The sequence below is a fragment of the Nothoprocta perdicaria genome, unplaced genomic scaffold, assembly GCF_003342845.1.
Source record: "Nothoprocta perdicaria isolate Ctin4 unplaced genomic scaffold, notPer1 scaffold_118, whole genome shotgun sequence".
NCBI classification, from domain to species: domain Eukaryota; kingdom Metazoa; phylum Chordata; class Aves; order Tinamiformes; family Tinamidae; genus Nothoprocta; species Nothoprocta perdicaria.
The window spans coordinates 1,224,730-1,246,769 of NW_020454294.1; the positions used below are offsets into that span (position 1 = coordinate 1,224,730).

A 22,040-nucleotide genomic window follows, 5' to 3' on the forward strand; every position below is an offset into this window, starting at 1 on the left:
ATGAGGCAGAGCAGTATAATCCTCTGAGCCTTGCAAAGAAGGCTATGGATCAGCACAGTAACATGTATTTTTTTGCAGACTCTATTTTAAAAAATACAAAATACTTAAGAATTCTGTGGATACAAAGAAACCTGCTTTGACTAGCTTAAATGCATGTGGATAATGGTATGGAAAGGAAATGGAAGGACAAAGAGCACATGTGGAGCAATCTATCTAAATAAGCTGGAGGGAGGCCAGGAAGCTGGAACGCGCAATATTTGCAGTGATTAGTAGAAAATGAAATGATGGGTTTGTGCAAGAGCGGCAGTACCTGCATTATTCTGGGGCAGTGAAGTAGATCATGGAGGAGGGAGACGGGCACGTTTGAAGGTGGTGCAGGTGAAGTTGTTGGAGGGCAGTAGAAAAAGGGAACCGTGGACGTGGTTGGTATGGAGGAAAAGCCACGTATATCTGAAATGACGTATATGGATGTGTGTACGTATGTGCCTATATCTCCGTGTCTGGGCCTATAATGCTGCCCTGCAATAGGCCTCTGTGTTCAGGGGAGCTCGGTTTGATTGAATGGGTCTCAATGAATGTGAAGGGTTTTGGTCTGGCTAGCAGGGGACCTAGGGATGTGCACTTAGTGAAGAAAACTCCCCCAAACTGAGCACAAACAAAGAAAACCCGCCCTAAAATCCAAAAACAGTGAAAAAAATGTTGCTGCTCTGGATATGTTTTTAACAAAAGCTCTTCCTACAGCTCAGGAGCTGTGAAAGCACAGCCTGCACGCAGGAAAGACGAGTGGAAAAGAGAGGATGAAGCATTTGGGATGGAGATAGAGCGTGAGAGGAGGAAAGAAGAGCAGGGAAAAGGGGAAAGAAATCTGGATTTGGGGGTAAAGGATGCATGAACGTCACAGCAGAGCCTCTTCAGCTCTTCCCTGTAGGTTGGTTGAGGTTTGTGGGAAGCGGGGAGAGGAGCTGTACCTGGAGCGGCTGTGGGCAGCACACGGGTGACGAGGGGGCAACAGCCGTGGCTCAGTTCCCCTGTTGGAGGTATGTACAGGCACGGCTGCCTGTCCAGGACAGCTGGCACCGCGGGAGGGGACCTTGCAGCGGCCTTTGAGTTTTAGGTAAGGGAAGAGCCGTCTCAATCGCAGCATTGGAGTTCAGCTTGGCCTGCCTCGAGGCCTTCTCAGATGAGGCTGCTTCGAACACAGGTTTGGGCCRCGCGACTTCATCTGGGAGGGTTTTTATTTTGCTCTCCCACCCCACCCCCTTCCCTACCAGGACAAATTTTTTTTGATGGATCAATTAGGAAACGCTAAGGAATGCGGATAATGTGGATAACGGGAATGATATGGCTATGGCTTTGGCCATTCTGGCAGATTCATTGAATTTATAAAGTTTGCCCCTTTCCCAATTCTTTCCCAATTCTTCTTTCTTTTCCGATTCCACTGATGTTGAATGATTTTTCCAGTTTGCCTAAGGGCATGCAAAAATAATAAGCCAAAGGCTGGGAAATTACCTCTGTAGGTCCTTTCTTAATACTCAGAAACCTAATTAAAAGCCAGTAAACGTTGTCATTTATCATTTTGCTCTAGGAGTGCCTTTCGTGTGGAGACAGTCTAATATCCTGCAGCAACTCCATGGCATGGCAAGAATAATTAATGGGCCCTTTTACAGCCCTCTATGTTGCTACAACGTGGAATAATACTTCAGTGTTGTAAGTGAATGGTGTGCTAGGAAACACTAATCCCTGGTGGATAGTAACAGGAAGTAGGAATATTACTTATTAATGGCAATATAGAGCACCTTAGCACACATGCGCTTTCTGGACATGCCTCCCTTTTTGGAAAGGGCACTGAATTTAATTGCAGAGAGCTGGTGACAAGTCAGAAAGGCTGGTGCTTTTAAGAAGATGGGTTTATTTAAAAGGAGTTGTGAAAGACAGAAATTTAGCCGTGTGTGCAGGGTGCCTGTTGTGCAATAATGCCCCTTCGTTCCCCTTTCATAATAAATCTCAGGCGAGTATTCATCTGAAGGGCAGCGTGCCAGAAAGAACAGGTTCGACTTGTCTGCGAGGATTTACACCCCAGGAAAATGCACAACTGCTTGGGGAGAGGTCGTTGTGAAGGGCACTGGGCCTGGCCGCGCTGCGGGATGAGGGCGACCCCGGAGAAAGGGAGATTGAAAACCACACGTGAAACACAGCAGGACGCAGGGGTTGGTAAAACACAGGGCTTCMAAGGGTGATGCTGCTTTGCCAAAAAAAAAAAGGGGGGGAAAAAGGAGCTGTGTCTCTTTTTTACCCCATAAWTTTGCATCTCGCACCCTCTGCTTATGGGCAAATGCAAACATTTTCTCAATTCCTGGCAAAAAACATCAGGATAACTTGAGCCGTGTAGTATAAATGCTCACAAACTGTTAGCCATCTCCTCCAAATAGTTGGTCTATCTATTCAAAGTTGAAGGCCTGGAAGTTGAAGACCTGAAATTTTAAAACTTACAAATAAGTAAGTAGATAAATAAAAATAAAGGCAAAAAAAAAGGCCACCTCAGATCTGAGTTTGACCATAGGGTCACTATGTCTTTAAATAAAAGTCGATGATCTTTTCGAATGGCAGCCGGCCACCGGTGGGGTTTAGAGCAGAGATTAATTAGTAAACTTTGGAATGCGCTGCAGCAAATGCAGCTGATTGGCAATAGCATGTGGGGCAGCAACTGGTGGAAAGCGAGGGCTCCTGACCTGCCGAGCTATTTCCAAAAAGACTTAGGGGCTCTGTGATGTGCTGGGCTTTAAATGGCACTGTGCTGAACGCATCACATCAAGGGTTTTCTGTTTACGCGGATTAGTAAGTATATGGATTAAAGAGGGTGTATTTTTTTTAAAAAGAAAGCCTTAAGTGATATATTGCAAGGTGAATTTTCTTTAAGAGCTCTCATGCAATTAGCTGCACCCTGTCAGTAAGCAGGGCTGTGCCTGAACATGGCTTTGCAGAGGCTTGTGGTTTGTCTGCGTGGCGTTTTGCAATTCTGCTATTATGCACACTAATGTCACCAAAGACACTAATTGCGATTAATTGCAATTAATTGCAATAAATGGTTTCTTAGATTTGTGATCTGCTCTATAAAATGGTGCAAGTTACTGAGCGGTTTTGTCATACCATTTGTATATTGTTTACTTTCTTCCTTGTGGTGTTTTAAGGACTTGCTTGGGGAAATTGGGGAACCTCTTTGCAAATCAGCTTCCTAAGAATGCTTGAACTATTTGGTGCAAGGAATAGCCCCAATTATACATAGCCCCTCAAGGAGCTGTCTCCTCAACTTGTGCATGGTAAAGCAGGATTGAGGACCAAATGCTAAAATTAAGATGATCTATGTACTAAATTACAGCCCTTGAGAGACTTGAAAACTCTATATACTTCAAAATGCTCTTAATTTTATTGCTGTCTTGATACCCAGCTCCTGTCAAAGAAAAACAGCAGCAGTGAGACCGCGTGTCCGTTTAGATGGATAAGGAAACATGGTGAGCGTCGGTGTCCAAACCTGCCCGCGCGCTGCGGTGGATGGGGTGCCCCAGTGGCTACCACCTCGGGTGAAGCAGTCGCTGCAGCTCCTGCCGTGGGGGTTTGGGAGCCGCCGGCCTTTGGGACGGGTGGTTTCCAACACGCASATTCCCAAACCTGGCCCCGAAGCCCATCCGAGTGCCAGGGCAGAGGGACTCCCCTTCCCGCAGGCGGCCGCGGGGCCTCGGGGTGGGCAGAGTCCGCGTGGACCTTCGTGGGCTCAGGGCATCGCGGGGCCTTGTGCACCTATTCTTTAACACCTGCTTAATTTCCCCGGCTGATTATTCACCTGCAGCTGTGTGTATGTGTTATGTGCAATAACCACCCACACGGGCACAACACTGCTCACAGAAAATGCCATGGCTGAGCTCCCTAATTACTGACACTTTGTTATTTGGTCCTATCTCTGCTGTGTGTTCGTGTGCGACAGAGGCACCCGGGCGCATGACAGAGCATTTTGAGTTACTAAAATCAGACTGTGGCCCTTAAGGGAGCAGACACAGGGGCCCTTCGTTACCCTGCCTGGGCTGCCCGTTTGCTCCGAGTCACCCAGGCCTTTGGGTTAGAGCGGGTTTTATATCACTCACRGGTAGCCTTTTATTGTTGGGTGATTATTATTTATTGTTGGTAGGGTGACTTATAGCCCATAGCACAAGGTGAGCAGCCTTTAGGCCTGGGCAATTCTTTGCTGCTGCTCGGCCCCACCATGGATATTCCCATCGCAGGGGCCATGGAAAGGGGATGGGGAGAGGAGGCTTCTGCCGCGCTGCCTTTTACCTCCAAGCTGGGATTAACGGTATCCGAAGGCAAAACCAGGTTTGCCTCAGTTTATGCCTGCTCAATGTRTGCCTTACATCCAAAGCTTAGGGTAAAGCTGTTTGGGTTTGTGGTGCTTTAAACTGTTTGGATTTCTTTGGTAGCTTTCAGATACGGCCCTGCTTTCTTTTGCTGGAAATATCATTTTCTTGAGACTTATACATCGTACCTTCATTTTTCTTCTCTTTGCCAAAACTTCGAGAGTTAGCTGGGGGGCAGGGGAGAAAAACAACCGCCCTGCAGCCTAGGAAGCCAAACCGGCTAAAAGCTTCTTGAAACACTCGTCACGGAGCAATGGGATTAATATGATTTTTAGTGCAGCAGCAAAGCTTGGGCGGGGGGTGACACCAACACCTTCCCCTCCCCAAGCTCCCAGCACTCAGGAAAGACAACAAAGCCGGTTCGTATCCGCATCTCCCGCAGAATTCCTGGATTGCTTCCTGACCTTTCCCAGGCTGCCGCCGGTTACGGCCAGGCAGGGTTTGTGTGTCGCGCGCCGGGCACACGGARCCCCGTGTTATGGGATGGGCGCCCGGGGCCACRGAGACGGAGATGGGGCCTCGGAGGRGCGGGGTGCTGGAATCAGTGCATTCCTGCCGAGGGCTCTGGGAAAGCATCTCTGAGCAGAGAGTGTTTCGAGCTGCCCCGGTGCCGCTCGTGCTCCCAACAACAGCCGCTTCACTGGGGAGGGATGCGCTGGTGGTTGCCTTGGACAAACGCCTGCCGCAGGAACGGTGGGAGGGCTCCGTTTTGCTGCCTGTGAGCACTGAAACCTGCCCTTGGGAGGTGTAATGTCTGCGCTGAGCAACTCATTGAACTCAACAATCAAAAAATGAGTTCAAATGGATGTTTGAAGTTATGTTCTAGGGAGTGTCTGTGCTGGTTTAAACCTTGTGGTRTGAGGTCTGAGCTCCGTCTGAGAACAACAGTGTTTTGGAGGAAATGTAAATGCAATCTGATTTTTCAGGTATCTTGAAATATCTTYAAAATACTCTTTGTTTCTTAAAGACAGAAATTTTATTCCAGAAACTCTGGATACTCAAACTGTGTGAATGAGAAGGGCCCAGATTCAGCTGTTGGTCTCAAATCAGCGGATCTCCCTTGCACACACTTTCCTTCAGCAGAGATGCATCTGTTGTGGTTGAGACTTGAATACAGCATTTTGGGTTATCGGGGAGCTTCATAGAGCAGGGAAGGGCTCGGGGTGAAAGCTGCCTGAGATGATTTAGAGTTTTATATAAGCACATAAAGCTGCAAGTTGTCTTGTTRTGTTTGGTTTTGAAAAGCTCTTATTAACTACTTTGACATCTCGCTTTTATTCTCAAACATCTGCTTTAGATTGTTTGCCATAAAAGTGTAAGAATTAATCTTGCCCTCATTTTTGTTATTGCTACCAGAAACCAAACTATTTTTATTACTTCTTGTATAGAGATTTGAACTTAATAGCTCAGAGTTGAGGAGAAAATGAGTTTTTGGATTTTCTTCTTTTTCTCCCCTTAAGCTTACAGGTAAGGCTAATTAAATTATAATCTCCAAGTGCATAAAGACGTTAGACACGGCTTGTTAAACTGCAGAGTAATCTCTGCTTTATTTATCCCCCCGTTGTCAGCTTTAAGGGAATTCAAATGATGGGCTCATTTTGTTTGCCGCTCAGAGCACGGCTGTCCCGAGCTGCTCGAAGGCATTTGCATCGCCTGTGACAAGCCTGGGACACATTTTCCTGTATGGAAATAGCATGGAAAGTCAAAGAAAAGACAGCCTTCCTATGCCTCTAGTCCTTTGCTTAACAAATAGTGAAAATCAGGGTTCTTGGGGCTTTCTTTTCCTTGGATTGCCGCTTGTTTGCATCGCTTCCCGAGGAGGAGCGAGCGCCGTGGCGCGCGGTTCCCCTCGCTCGGAGGGCAGCTAGTGACCAAGATAAAACAGATGAAGCATCTGCTCCTTGTGCAAATAGATGAATAGGGTTTGCCTCAGCTTGAATGAAATGCAGATGGTTATATTTCTGTTTAACWCCCGGCTTATTTCTCTACAGGAAGGTAGAGGTAGAGGTAGAAAAGGCTTTTCCAGGCCTGCTACCTTTGTGTTCTGTGGATGCTGTAGGTGTTTTTGGCTGTTGTGCTTTAAGGGTCTACAGAGTCATAGCCATTAAAAACATATTAAAATACTAGGCTGTGATGCTAAGCCTGGGTTTCGTAGAGGGACTCTGCCTGCAGGGCTGCCTAGAGCGGGGCTTCTGAACCAGGGAAGTTCTACAGATCCTCTCCAAAGTCCTGCTCATCTGTCCTGGAAGCATTTGCTGCTTGGAAAGATGGGCCTGGGAGCTCTCGCATGGGTCTGGGGTTTGGCTTGAAATATCATTTTGATACATCTAATTAAATCCTACATTGAAACTCATACAGATGCTAATACAGCATGTTCGGAAGCACAAAAGGGCATGTTTTGTGAAGAGCTAAAATACAGTTTCTTCTGCCCTGGGGAGCTTTGCTTTTGTTTTGACAGGATTGAGGTGCATTTTCAGGGCAGGGCCCGGAATGGGATGTGTATTACGTTGGCAGGAGAGGTGGCTTGGAAGTTGGTTTATTTTCCTGTCCCTCAAATAATTAGCTAATTTTGATTGCTGTTCTGCGTGCGGAAATGAGAGGGAAAAAAAAAATTACTATCACTATGTTTTTAAAAGCAGTATGTTCCTGAAGAGTTTCAATTTTCCTTTAAAATATGTAGTAAATGTAGCCCATAAATACTGTCAAGAGTTACTATGTACTACTAATGCCTGGTGATGCCTTTTCACCTCACTTTGGACTCCAGTATTTCTATGCTCTTCCTTTTCATCTCTCTGCCTGTTTCTAATTGCTTTTGACTTTCTCTCCTGCCTTTTTTTCCCCCTATTCTATTCATGCTTAATTTTCTTCTTTTGCCTTTATGGTCTTTTTGCTTAATCCTTTTATTGCTTTTTGGCCACATTGCTGCAAAAGATTCTTTTTTAGTTTTTTTTTTTTTTAGTTTAGTTTTGTTTTGCCAGACACTCCCTGCTTAAACTGTAATTATTTAATGAGTCTCCCTTTCTTTCTGCTCTGGTTGTGGTGGTATCTTTATTAACGGAAAGCTGCGTCTAGACTGTATGCTCTGTAATGCATATGTACCTCTGAGTTCTATATAGTTCCTCATCTTCTAAAGCCTGAGCGCCGTTTTCTGTTTGATTTTGCCGTTTTAAGCAATCCTTCTTTTTAAATCGTCTGTCAGGCTGCGCATTCCTCAGACATGATACTGTATAGCTGTGCATTTCTGCTTTAGCACATCCCAGAAAAGAGCAGCTAGTGGAAGACAGCTCTCCAGGGCTGCTTATATGAGATCCTACAATAAGCAGTATCTTATCTGCAGTAAGCAGAATCTGCAATTCCTGCACATTTCACCGTTCGCTGGGACATCCTAAGGAATTTTCCTGCTCTTGGCTTTCCTGCAGCAAAACAAGAACTGCAGTASATTGAGGGGGTCCCAAACTGATCCCTGCTGGTGTCTCCGTTCCCTTTGGGTGGTAGCAGCAGCAACCAAGGTATGAGAAGTGGAGTGGGGACCCATTGCACAGGATCCTGTGGGCTGCAGGGCTCAGCCCTTCTCGCGAGGATGATGCCCCGAGTCGAGTGGGAGCCTCGGGGCCGCCAAGGGAGAAGTCGCTAAGTCCTGGTCCTGGCGCCGAACCAGGAGAGTCATGTTCCAGCACATGGGGCAAGCGTAGGATTTCTGCTGCAGAATTACAGAAACGGGCCCTTTTGGCAAGAGCTGGAAGGTAAGTCGGGTCACATAATCATTTATGTCAAAATGTTGTAGAGGAAACTTTTGGAGGGAAGTAGAGCTGAGCATGTGATTTAGCCCACGTAACGATGCGGTTGATTTCCCAAATACCTGTTTGCACGTCATAAATCACATCTATGTGGCCGTCCCTGTTAATAGCATCCCCAGTGCTCCGATTCCCGTCTTTATTTCTGCTCTCCTTGAAGAACTCGTGTCTTTCCACTCAGTTTTGGTGTTCAGAAGGCAAATTGAGTTTCCAAGAAAAGAAAAAAAGAAGCCTAAATCTAGGCAGATTGTTGTGACAGAGCTGAGTTTCCCAGAGACAAGCGGATACTTGAATCTTTCCTCTTGATCTTGCTGTGCGTGGTGAGGTTCAAAGCTTGGAAAGATCAGTAGAAAGACTCACGTTGATTTTTGATGTTTTTTCTGTGTGAGATTTTGCTCTTTCTAYCCAGCTCCTGGGGTATCCCCTTAGTGGTTTTGATAATTGGGTTTAAAAAAAATAGATTTACTGTTGTTTTTTTAAAAGAACAGAAAATAAAAAGAGCTGTTGCTATCAAGTATTTGAGTCTCTATGGGGAAAAAAAAGTCACCAACATAGGACTTGTAGACTAAGGAATGATATAATACCTTTTAGGTTGACTTTTTCCTGTTTATTTAAAAACACCGTGGAAAATGGGGAGTTTRAAGGTTAAAAAAATATTAACAGAGGCCTCCAAGTCTATTAGGTTCTTTCTCCTTGGCCTGGATGTTACTGTAGGCAGAGTGGATAATCAGAAATCCATATTAACGCTGTGGACATGGGTCTGTCAATAACAAATAGTGAGGGTGGAAACTGGAAAAATAGCTTTTGATTTAAGCTAATTTGTCCAAAATATTTGCATGAATATTGTTTCTAAGAATCCTGTTAACATRAAAGCCTTGATTTCAAAGTCTCAATTCCACTGTGCGCTTAAAATAATTTAAGATTTCCTGCAGCACAAAATGCAAGGAATATGCAGTATTTTTGCACATTTACTTGTAAGAAGAACGWGTTTAAGCTCAGCCTCAGTTAGCGGAGAGGGTCTCGGCTGCCCTTTCCGCAGCGCTGCACGTTCTCCGTGCGCTGCTCGGYGTGGGTTTGAGCAGAGCCGTGTCCGGGCTGCAAATCACCTCAGTTCTGCTCTGCGCCCGGTGCTGCCCATACCCCAAGTGAGCCACGTTACAGCCTGGCCGTGAAAATCATTATGCCTAAAATCCCATTTTTGCCCACTGATTTAGCAGGCCTTGGCACATAAATATGACTATTGCTGTTATGTGTTAAAATGAAAAGTTTATTGGCATCATCCAGCACAGACTCGCGTGTTGTCTGGACAAGTTTTAATGACCCCAGTCTCTGGCTGCTGTCTCTGGCCTGGGGGTGTTTTTGTGGCCTTGCAGTTCCTCCCCTTTCCCCTCCCTACTCTTTTTGCTTGTCCTYGTGCTTTCCTTTCCTTCTCAACCCGCGGGAAGGAGGTTTCCGACCAGTCGGCTGCTGTTGCCCTTTGCTGGTGAGGGAAGATGATGGAGCTTTTGAGACTGGGGGGGAAGTGGGGAGAGGAAGGGTGGGAAGGAGCATGAAGGCTGCACCTCGAGCTCGTATTTCTGGACTGAAGAATGTGCTCTGAGCCACCCACTCTATGCTGGCAGGTGGACACAGGCAGCCCTGGCGTTTGCCAAGATTCCCTTGGCCAACCTCTRAGGAAAAGGTGCTGGTTTTGGGGCTCCACAGCCTCTCCTGAAAGGACATAGTTAGGTACGATTGGGCCTTGTGTGAAATAAGCGCCTTGTCACTGCGAGGGCGGTTTTAAAATTAAATTTCAATAAATAATCCCTCCCCCCCTTAAAAAAAAAATATTTTTTACTTATTTCCATATCACATCCCAGTCAGAACCAAAAAATGGCTGAATATTTGAGATGTCTCCAGCGGCGTTGGGCAGTGAAGAGCAAATCGGGCTGCCCATTCCGTTTGTGAGACAGCCTTTAATAAAAGGCTTCCCCCAACCGCTGAGTCCTGTGTGTCTTTGGTCTAAGTAATACCAGGCTCGAGTGGAAAAGCAGTTGCTCACAAAGCTACTGCTGTGCAGGCTTTTATATAAACATAGTAGAGAGGAGAAGCAAATGTCCTCCTTGCAGATAACAGCACCCTGTGCTTCCCTCTGTTCCCCAACGTAAGAGATGATGCTGAAGATAAATTGAGGGGGGTTAAAACCTGGGATGCCATGAAGATAGGGGCGGCTGGGAGAGCGGGCAGGCCGGGCTGCTGCCTCTGTTCTTGGAAGCGTTTTCCCTCTTCGTTTGGATACTGTCAGTGTCTTTCACACAAACATTACRGCATCCGAGGGGAATGAGAAATCCTCACCCGTGAGCACAGCGGCGGTGCCTGGGTTTGCCAGGAGAAGGCCACGCAGGAGCAGGTGCTGGCTCCCTGCTCCCTTCCTTTGGGCTTTGGCACGCTAGGAAACCTTTCCAAAAGCTGGAGAAAGGTGAGGCTGGCTGCTGGAATACGGGAAATGGAACAGTCTTACCTCAGGGATGTGAAATGTTGTTTCTGTGTGTGTAGAAGTGCTGTGTAAGCCTGAGGTAAGAGCTGTCCTCTCCAGTGGTATCTCTGGAGCTGGACCACAGCTTCCTTTTATACCAGTCCTTTATGAAAAGACTAGGGAGCATTTGGGACAGAGAGGCAAAAGTGACATACAGCTGCCCAAATGGCTTTTCACTGAGGTAATATCGGTCAAATAGAGCCTTTTAACTTCAATAAGAGTTGTTGTAGATGCACCTTAGTCCAACAGCAGTAAAATGGGAAAAGGTGCCACTCGTCCCAAACTTTCCCTGGTTTCCAGCCCTAGTTTCTTCTCAGTGATCTACACAGTATTCAGTGTAGTGAACTCGATGTAATCTGAATAAACTACTGCAATTATTTTGCCATGCTGCAGTATATACTAGTTCTTAGCTGGTRTATTCTAGTTCTTAACTCTTCTACTAGTTCTTAACGCTTGCACCGTGGCCTGGTATGTAACCGAGAAGGACATGGGATGGAGTCAGTGCTCTGAAACTGGGCTTGCTCRACCAGAAACAAGCTGCCAGTGGGGAACTTCCTGGTGAGATCCTTAGTCCCTGGAATGATTATCCATGGGATGTGCCTCGTCGCCCATCCCGCGACTCGCTGACCACAAGCAAGATCTTGCATTTGTACCTTAAAATGTCATAAAGCAGCATAAACCTGCCTATTTAATCTTTCTTTTCCTACCTTTTTAAAATTTGTTTGCTTATTTTAATGTGTATGGTTGCATGGTTTTAATATTGCAGCTGTTGTCAGTGGGAGCAGCAGCCCCTGGGAGCTCCTGAGGGGTGCAAATAGAGCCAGAGTTTATCAGTTCTCATCACCCCCCCTAACCCTGATGCATTTCTAGAAATCGAAATATATAGAAAACAGAAATATATAGAAAACTTGAGCTGCTTTTACTTCCAAAGAAAYAAGTCCCTCTTGGAGCTACTTGTCTGCATCTGGGGTAGCACTTCTCAAGGACTCAAGTCTTGAATTTTCTTATCTGCCCGCTGCAACTCTAAACAAAAACATCTATGCTGCTAATTCCGGAGGGTCATCAGCCCGCACGACACAAACTTAATTAGCAGCTTCCTATCCAGAAATCCTCTGTATTTTTTTTACTATTCTTATTTATCTTTAGTTAGTTTTAACCCACCCTCGTGCCCGTTGGAGGGGTCAGCTCCTTGCATGAGCGGCCCGGGGAAGCGGAGCTCCGTAGCCGTAGCTGGTGGGAGCCAGGCTTCCACGGAGGGTTACACCACGGAGCAGACAAAACGTCCACAAAAACAATACGAGCCCTTTGCAAAGTTCCTGCCTCTTGCAGATGCGAAGCCGGATTTCTTTCGGGGGCAGCCAGGCTGGCTTGGGGAAGATCACAGAGTGCCCTGTGTCTTTTTGCTGCTGCTGCTAATTTTTGTGAGCACCGTAGAATACAGTAGAAAATTGAAACTGTGTGAAAGATCAACAAATCAGTGTAGAATGTCACGCAGCACCATCTGTTAACTCTGGCTCTATCTCAGCTCCTCCTGCCCCCTGCTTTGCAGCCCCGAGTCTCCCAGTTTGTGAGAGCTTGGAGCGATATGGACCTGGGGACGGCGGGGTGGAAAGTCTAGCTGCTTCTCAGTGGTCTTCAGGGCTTGCAAAAGGACCATCTGGAATTAAGATCTGATGCTGGGGGGTTCCTCTGTTCTTTTGTTATGAAACAAATGGGAATTTGCTGAATGAATTAATTGTATTGCACTGTAAAGGTCTATCTTGAGAGCCATTATATGTATGGTAGCTTGCAAAGCCTGCAGAGAGAAAGAGAAGCAACTTCCCTTTCTAATTGGGGTTTTCAGGAAATCATTGATTACAGAACGTAATAGGTTTGCTCAGAGACATTTGTTTGATATTACTTCTGATACACAAAACTTTTACCTAATAATAATTTTACTAGTGACACTGGAAGCAGCCTTGCTCTGACGGGAAACCTTCCTTCAATAAAACTTGCCTTTTCCTTCCTACTCTGTCTGAAGGATTACAGCTAATGAAACATTGCTTCCAAACTGTAAAATCCAGTTAAAAAAAGATAAAATAATGAAGGAGCAGTTGATATAGCAGATAATGTTCTTCATGGGATGGTCTCAGTCCAACTGAACTTAATGGGGTAAATSCTTTTCCTGCAACCTGTTTAAAAGACTCAAAACAAAAAACCTTTTCCCAGTGTGCAGAAATCTTTTTGCTCTTCTTTTCAACAGGGTCAGCATATTTCCTTAGCTCCCATTCAGAAATTAGAGGAAGCTTTGTACGAGTATCAACCTCTGCAAGTGGAGACATATGGACCACAAGTTCCAGAGCTGGAAATGCTGGGAAGGCTGGGGTAAGTAACACAGAGAGTTTTAATTCCCATTTCATGGCATTTTATYTGGAGCCGTTACCATCTTCGCTCTGCTAGCACACATTTTTCTTTTTTTTTTTTTAAAGAATCTTAATGAAATATCAGACTTCCTGCCCAACCAACATTTTGTTTGGGTGGATAAGCGAAATTTTTTGGTCCTCCGGCCTTTATGGATCTATTGAGAGCTGGACTGGATTGTATTAGTGTTTTTTGAGGTTGTCCTTGGCAGTCGTCGTGAAGTAGCTGTTCATTTTCAGTTGCACGGTATTAGAAAATAAATAAATAAAAATCTGGGGCTTAATTTACCCAGCTGTAAGCCAGTAAAAATATTAAAGTTGGGCCTTTTGCCATGGAAAAGGGGTAGATTTTACTTGCCGACTGCTGTCTGCAGTCAAACTGCATTTGTGAGAAATGAAGCCCGGAGTTTGGCTTGGTCCATAGGGATAATGCAGGACTGGGCTGCATCCTGGTGCTCAGCCAGGCCCGAATTTGGGAGCCTGCTGTGCCAGGGGGACAGAGCTGTGAAGCCCTAAGGGGACAGGTCTGCTCAAGAGCAGGTAGAGGCTGCGGCGCCATCCGAAAASGGCCTCGGGCAGGACGTGTCACCAAGCTGCTCCTGCGTTAGTTCTGCAGGTCACACGCACTTATGGTGGCTGGAAAGATGTGTTGCAGGGTGAACAATCAGGTGGCAAGGCACAAACTTTTTTTATAAAGAAATATATATATATATTTAGAAAGGGTGGTTAATTTTATACCCACAGCGAAAAATTGAGATGCAAAGTCCTGGACAAAAGTGAGCATACGGAGTCAGGAGCTGCTGAAATCCAAAGGGGAATCTCATCACATCTCATCCAGAAAAGGACAGAGAGGTGAATAAAGGTTCCTTTTTCAGCAGATAATCAGCCCAGTGGCRCTTTGGAAATTCAAAGCTAGAGTTGAGCCTGTCTCTGTTTTTATTGGGTTTATGTCATTCTGACAGCCGTAACTTTCGTTACCCGCTAGCAGCTTCTCACTAATTACACTAATTAGTATAGAAASACTAATTAGCCGCTTGAGCCTGGGCAGCCCCAGGTTCAGCCTTCRCCCTGCGTGGACCAGCTGCCCCTGTCCCTCTCACACACAAACCTGGGACACGGTTCGAGGACCCAGYGATGGACGATGAAGCCCTGAGAGCAGCAGGCACTGGGGCAGGGCTTGCCTTAAGCCATGAAAGACTCTCCGTTTATATATTTGTGTTTCTGTGTTTACACGAACTCTTGCGCGTTTCCTGTCGGTGATGAATGCCTAACGAATGGCCTCTGGTCCCTGCTTTGGGTTTTTTCCCTTTTTCCAGGCAGCTGCATACAGCTGCCTGGGTGAGGCGGAAGAGCTGGGTGCAACTTTATCCCCTCCTGCTAATTTTATCACGTTTAGTAGGATTGGTGCAAAGACAGATGAATAGTGAAATGATTATTTTTTTGATTTTCCCTCCCCCCCTTTTTCCCCACATTCCTCATTTTTCTATAAGAAAGAAGAGTTTTCCTCAGTGCTCAAAAATCAGAGGGCTTTTGCTCATTTCAATGGTGTAATAGTCACCAGGTCTAGCAAAATTTCATGTTCTTGTTAATTTTCTGCAATCTAAAGTGTGGCTACCTGTTGGTGCTGAACTGTTCTCTCATATGTACAAGCTGTTACCATCCCAGTTTCTGGAGCTAGAAGGATTGCAAAGATGCTGCCAACCTCCAAACTCGGAATTTACTTCTGGTAGTATAATTACTTATTTATTTTTTAAAGATAGAATTTATTATCCTCAGGACACCCAATAGAATGGGATTTGGGGATTTTGATCCCCAAATTTAAGATATTCAGATGTTGACCTCTTACCTTCTGCAAGACTCACTGTAGGTTTTGGCCTAAGTGCAGGAATTTCTTTCTTCTTGAACTGCTGCAATGCAAAAGGCCTTTGACAAGAAGGCTTCTAGCAAAGAGCAAGAAAAAGGGGGAATCCTTAAGGGATCACTTAGAGCATTTGTTAGGCATCTYCTTTAATTAAAAGAAAATTGCTTTTTAAGTTGCCTCGTATTATTTGCTCATTAGGCTTTACAAGAAACATCACACACAGGCCAATAGACTTGATTCCGCATCCTCCTCCCACTGCCGTTCTTATGGATTCCACATACTTTGCAAAATAGAAAATTATGTTCAAACTGTCTTCAGAAATTTGTTTTCAGTTTCTCATGGGGCTGTAAATTTATTTCTTTTGCATGCTCGCTGTAGAAAAGCATTGCTGTCCATGTGGTGTGTCTTTTGCTATTGTGTTGGAAGCCTGGGATGAATGAAGAAAYAGATTTGTCAACATAAACGACTGGTAGGATGTTTAGGCTTTTGTTCTCCCCTCTCCCCCTTTAAATGCAGATTTTCCTGCAGTGATGCAATATGGGCAATAATCTGGAATTGCGTGGCTTTCTGGGGACAGTTTGTACTGTACTAACAGGTTAGGAATTGAACTTTCTGGCAGGAGAGGGGACTTTTTTCAGCCACCAATAGAGCTTCCCTCRACTGCCCTTCTGCTGGTCACTGCAATGGGGCCTCTCTTGCTGATGGTCTCCTGGATGTGGCYCTGCTCCAGCCAGGCTGCTGAGGGTTTGACCTAGGTGGCAAAGGGCACCTGTGCTCAGGTTTTGTGTTCAGCGGGTTAGACCAGCTCRTATTTGTCTGCAGCCATCAAATATCTCATCTCTGATACATCAAATATCATATATCATAAATATCATATATCTCTAATATATCAAATAAAGATCTGCCTTAGCTTTCAAGGAGAGGAGGCAGCAGAAACAGTAAGGCTCAAGCACTGGCTGCTGTTGTTCTAGCAATGGGCTTTCCATGAGAGGCTTTAAAAGAAGGTATTTTTTTCTCCTCTTCTTTTTTGATAATGTTTAGCTAAATATATTAGATTTGTCTTTGTGGCCAGAGGTCTGGAATAGATAGGATTTTGATGCTGCAAACTATAACAAGCTGTCATGCCAAGCAGTGAAAAGGCAAAACAGGATAGGGATGGAAATTAGTTCCCTTTATCTTGTGAATAATTCCCTTGACTTAAAAATATAAGTTTATTATGTAATCTTGATTAAAAGAAGCAAAATAAACCCCTGGGTTTCAAAATGGCATTTGTTTGAGGTCCTGCGAAATGTGAAGACATTCCTGGGATGATTTGTGGGAGTGTGTCAGGCGGGCAGGAGCCACTGCACTGCATTCCCACAGCCAGTATTGACACTTGTGCAGGAGCCACACACAAGCTGCCTCTGCAAGCTGCTATAAATTGAAAACCTGCCTATGTGATTAACATTTGGGATAAACGGGTGCAAATGTCATGCTKCCAAGCTTGCAAGCAGGCTCCTGGAATCCAGAGTGGATCCGGTGCAACTGCAGCACCGTTCACGTCGTTCTCACAGTATAAAGGGTCCTTAATTTACTGGCATGCCTTAAAAATTTGGCTTGCTGTCGACTTCAGTGCTTTGCCTTAACAGAGAGCTACTGTGCAGGCCTTGGGAATGAGTCAGACCTGGTGAGCTTGAAGTAGAGCTGTGTTTGCCTGCCTGGCTCTGGAGTGATCCGTCTTGAGCACATCCATGGGAATATATGTATTTAAAAAAAAAAAAAAAAAAAAAAAAAAAGGAATTTATTTTACTGTCAAGAAAAATCTGTAATTTTTTTTGACGGTAAAATTCCTTTTTTTTCCCTAGAAACATCCATGATTTTTTTCTTGAGGCAAAATATGCCTTTGATCCGTCCATTTGCTTTCAAGAATAACCACAGTATTAAGAGAAGTACTTGGGTTATTTAGTTTTCTTAACTATGGTGCAAAAATAAAAGCTCTGCGGCGAAGAATAACGAGGATAGGTAATATATCTTCTCTGTTAAATTAAAAGTTAAATGAAAGCAAGATGTCACTGGAAGAGCTAAGGGTAAATATTGAAGCAACATCAGAATTCTGTGGGAATTCCATACATAAAATGAGCATGATTTAGCCAACTATGCTTTTAATAATGAACGGCTGAATTGATTCCTTCTTTTTTTTATAGTGTAGGACAGCTCAGTCATTTTGAATTTTGAATTAAGATGAGAAGGCTGGATTGCAGATCTGCTACAGCTTTGTTAGCATTTAATTTTTAACCTTCATTTCAAGTGGAAAATTTCTGCATATTTCTATGTTGTACAGTGTTGAAGTGTAATTTGAAACACATGTCGAGTTCTGGCACTTAATCTAGAACTGACTAGGGTAACTCCTTTGCTGTCAATCACAGTGATTTTTTAATATTTTTATATATATATATTTTAGTAAGACAATAGTGAGGATGCTCTCCAAACTATTCATAAGCCATAGCTGATCTGGTGTTTGGCCAGAATACTTTTTGGTAAAACAGTGTGAGTTTCTACATTTAACTTAAGACAGTAAAATTGCTGAGGGTATTATTATTGTTGTTGTTGTTGTTGTTGCTGTTGTTGTTGTTGTTATTATTTTAGTTTATTTTTTAATGAGTGACAGGACTTCAAAAGTTGGAAGTTGGAGCAGGTGATTTTTTTACATCTGCTTGTCTTTCTGACTTAAATACTAAGCCATTTAAACATTTAAGTCTTGTGACTTAAATATTAAGCYATTTGTTGCCACTTGAAAAGGAGGAAAGGACGGGGATATTAAGCCATTTCTTGAAGACAAGCTGCAAGTGAAGGGGTTTATCTGACCTGCTTTGGTCCGTTGCTTTTGCACCCTGAATTCATCCTGCTCCTTTGGACGGAATTTACTTTGTCAATGTGCACAGTGGTCAGAAAGAAAAGACCGAGTGAGAGCAAGGGCTCATTTTGCAGAGCATTTGCAGGGCAGCACTCGTCCCTGCAGCAGCTTTGCTGGCTCTGAGTGTCCCGCTGAGTGTCCCGATGTGTCCCGCTGCAGAGCCTCATCCTCATGTCTTGAAATCAGGAGAAGGACGTCAGGTAACTTCAAATCAGGCACCTAATAAGTGGGAAGTGTCAGGTAAGCAGGGTTGTTGCTTTAAGGCACACTGTGCCATTTTTCTTATTGCATGTGCCATGAATAATTGCATGACAACAGAAATACTGTGTGGATACAATTAATTGAATAGCAGATGTGGCAGCATGGGCTGCCTTGTTGAAGAGGAGGTGGGACAAGGAACGGGAACGGTCAACTATGTTCATTTGTTGGTCAACTATATTCATTTGCCCTGACGTAGAAATTGGCTCCCATCCCTTTAGCCTGCCACACAAATCCGACCCGTTCTGTCGTGAGCTTGTGGAAGGATGAAAAATTTAATATAGGGGTGATGGATTAGCACTGACTTTTCATTTTCCCAGCGAAATAGAAACCGAGGAGAGGAGTCCAACCTCAAGTAAGCCCGAAATCTTCCTGTTTAAGAAATCAACTTTCTGGCAAAAAAAAAATAGTTAAAAAACAAAAAAAAACCCCAAAGTCTATGAACATTTCCAACGACACCCTGTAGAATATGGTCTTTTGCATGGAGCTCTTCTGTCAAGGTCATTAGCAATTGAATATGTTAAAAGTGGCCTGCTTGTGGAACGGAGAGCTTTGCTTCCTGCCCGCCCACCTGTGGGTATCGTGTGGCTTCAGTAACTCCARAAGGCCTCGGGGGGGTTATGAAAGCAGCGAATATGGAAAAAATACAACGAAACAAAGAAGGAAGCCTGCGTGCACCGTCTAGTTCCCTATATATAAAGTTGGCCGGAGTTGCGAATGCGCCACTAAATTATCCTCCAAAGCTGGCCATGACAGCCCCATGTCCATAGTAATTGTTTTTGTTGGCGTTTGCCTTCCAAATTAACTCATCGATGTGACACGAGGCTCTGTGTGCAGAGCACGGGTCTGGTAATGTTTTTCGCTTTTTCATGCAGTCATGGAAAAAATATGTTTCTGCTCGAAGCAGTTGTCAAACAAGCTTCTTTCATCGGCAATCAGACACAGGGCAGCTGAGTAAGGCTGTTTAGTCTAGAATAAATACTCGAGAGATTACAAGGTCGCTGTAGGAAATGTAATTATAGCATTTATTCCAGAATAGGCTATTTTTGTARTGTGGGCGTGCAGAATGCTAAATCGTGGTGTTTATTGAAATACATAGGATATAGGCATATTAAAAAAAAAAATGCAGGGCGTTAATATAAGGAATGGAGAAGTATCTGGCAAACTGCACTTCGTGGTTAACTAGTAAATATTTAAACCTGCTTCAGAAAACGAAGAAAATATTGATGGCTTTGTAAGTGGAATTGGTAAGAGGCAAAACCTGATGTGTCTGCAGGTGCAGAGCGGGGCAGCTCTGCTGAGGCATTACGGTGCATGGGAGGCCAAACAGCCCTATTTTCTGAGCTCCACAAATTGCCATTTAAAAGTACCTGATGGTCTCTGATGGTAGTTTTTACGGTATTGATAATCCTCCATTCCTTTTGTCTTTGCCATCGTCCACCACCTTTATATCGCTTTTGATGTATTGTTCACCTGGGATTGTGTGTGTTCGCAGATTTTGCTCCTTGTTTGTCCTGCATTTATTTAGAGAAGAATAAAGGTCARTTTTGCAGAAGTCCATTTAAATTGTAGAAGTCAATTTAGTATAATTTTGCAGAAGTCAATTTAGGATCCCCCATTGCTTTTCCAAAATTATTTGCTATTTTCTGAGTGTGTGCTCAGTGTTTTCCTTCTTTACCTTTTCTTTCTTGCCTGTCTCTTCTTTTTCTTTCTCGCTTCTCTTCCAGCCCATTGCATTACCCTTTCTGAGCCTTCCTCTGATTCCCCAGTCAGATATATCATTGCATTGGGAACTGCACAGTTTCCACAAGAGGGTAGAAAAATTCCCTGGTCAGCACGTGTAAGAGGGGTCTTTTCTCGAGCAGCAGGACGGCTTTGGGGTCCGCAGCTTTGGTGCTTCCTTGGGCCACAAAGTGCTTTATTAAGGCCATGGTTAGGCTGCAGAGAGACCAAGGGCCTGTTTGGATACATTATTTAATTAGTTAGCCTCAGATGTAATTAAACTACAGAAGTAGCGTTTATCCTGTTCTGAGCTTGCTCTGCAAGGCACATGAAAGAATCTGTAAAGTAAAAAGGCAAGAAGGAAGCCCTAAAAAAGGGTGAATGGGGTGTGGGGGGCTTTCTAGGCCCCTCAGTGCTGTTCTTCCAAGAAGGGGGAGTTTATAGATAATGAAAATGATTAGATTGGATGGGACAACAACARAGGAGACCCTTGAAAAGGAAAATAATACCAGAAATAATGGATCTTTATTGCTTGGATACTGATAGACACGGTCATAAGCAGCTTTCCTAAATGAAAATTTGTGTTCATGTTTCAAATGAATCAAAAGATGGATTGCAAGTTTTCTGAAATGGCAGAAGGAAGCAGGGGACAGGCCTGGTTGAAGCTTTATGCAGCTTTTCAAGCTGTTGCTTATGATCTTTTAAAAACTTTCCTCACATAGTTTTGTTCCAGCTTATTCATGGTGGGTGATGTTTCTCACCATGAATATGAACATGAATGTCAACAACATTTAAAGTTGAATCTGAAGAATTTAAAGTTGAATCTGAAGAGTGAAAAATGGTAGGAATGAGGGACCTCCTCGCAGAGGGTGCTACCATTCACTGAAGTCAGTAATTTCATTCATAAATTTGATCTTCCGTAGACAGCAGATCTTGTTACTAGACACAAGAGAAGCTGTATAGGAAAGAGCCGCCTCATAAATGTCCCAACTGGAGAAGAGAGGCTTCAATCAGAGCTTGCAAGCAAGCCCAAGACCCCAAGCCAGGCATCTTCAGTTTGGATGCCCATAGCAGGACTTGGAAAGAGAGCAAAACTGAAGCTCTTGGATCCTTTGGAATTGGAAGATGTCCAAGCCTCAGCCACGAGGTTGTTACTGTGAATGTTTGGTGTTTAGAGGTTCATGTGTGTGAGAGGTAGGAGAGGAAGAGAGAAACCCAARCCTAAAAAAATGACGTCGCTGTTTAGAGTTGGGCACTACAGGTAGCTTTATATCCATCCTGCGAACTAACGGCATGAGGAGCTTTTAATCAGGGTATCTTGATTGCCAGTGTTTGCAGGACACGGATGCTGTGGTGATTAGTTGTAGACCACATTAACCTAGAGACCATTTACACACTTCTAGGAACGGATTCTCATGGTTTTGCTTTTAATCGCTTGCTAATGAGCCCAAAAATCGTTCTAGGTGAGCAGGCAGCGCRGTGCTTTCAGCAAGCACCCCTCTGTTGTTCACAACGGAGGCGCTCAAGTTAGGCAGGGTAGTGCTGTGAACTATTTTTAATGACAGAACAGAGTTTTGGATGCAGCGTGGCGTCGCGGATGGACAGCTGCTCGAGCCTGGAGGTAACACCACCGCGGTCTTGCTGCTTTGCCTAAGTGGTATTAAATGTAAAAACATAAATCCTGCTCAGGGGGAGTGGAGAAGGGAGATGGTTTTCATTTGGCATAATTTCCTGTGAGACGAGGGTCTAAACAAGGCCCATATTTACACAAGACAATACGGGTTTTACATGTACTAGCGTATCCAGCACATTTTAAAATTGTTTAGCCAGCCCTGGGTATTAAATACCTTCAAAATAAATGTGTTTAATAAAAGTAGATGAAGTTTGAAATAATTTTTGAATAATTTTACAGTAGAAACACCAGTTAAATCAACCCGGTTGCAGTAATAAATGTCACAAAAACAATTAATTATACTTGCTTGCCACTGCAAAATCAATTGTGTAACTGTTCTTTTAAAACTGACTTTTACATTACTAAATCCTAAACACTGCACTCCTGTAACTTGTCAGAATCAGGTTTTGGTTAATAGATATTTGCAGTGATGTAATGGGAACTTCTGGCATGGAATCAGAATATAATAGGCTGTGATTAATGTTTTAATAAGCACTTTTCTTCTGCTTATGATGCAGCA

General features: G+C 44.2%; 1 protein-coding gene across 2 annotated transcripts in view; it reads left to right on the forward strand.

The window, feature by feature from the left end:
* Positions 1–22,040, forward strand: part of MNAT1 (MNAT1, CDK activating kinase assembly factor) — a 102,411-nt gene that overhangs the window by 60,658 nt on the left and 19,713 nt on the right. For both annotated transcript variants that reach the window (XM_026053769.1, XM_026053770.1), the window contains exon 7: positions 12,958–13,079. In XM_026053769.1, the coding sequence (XP_025909554.1) occupies positions 12,958–13,079 (122 nt within the window). The remainder of the gene's footprint in view (positions 1–12,957; positions 13,080–22,040) is intronic.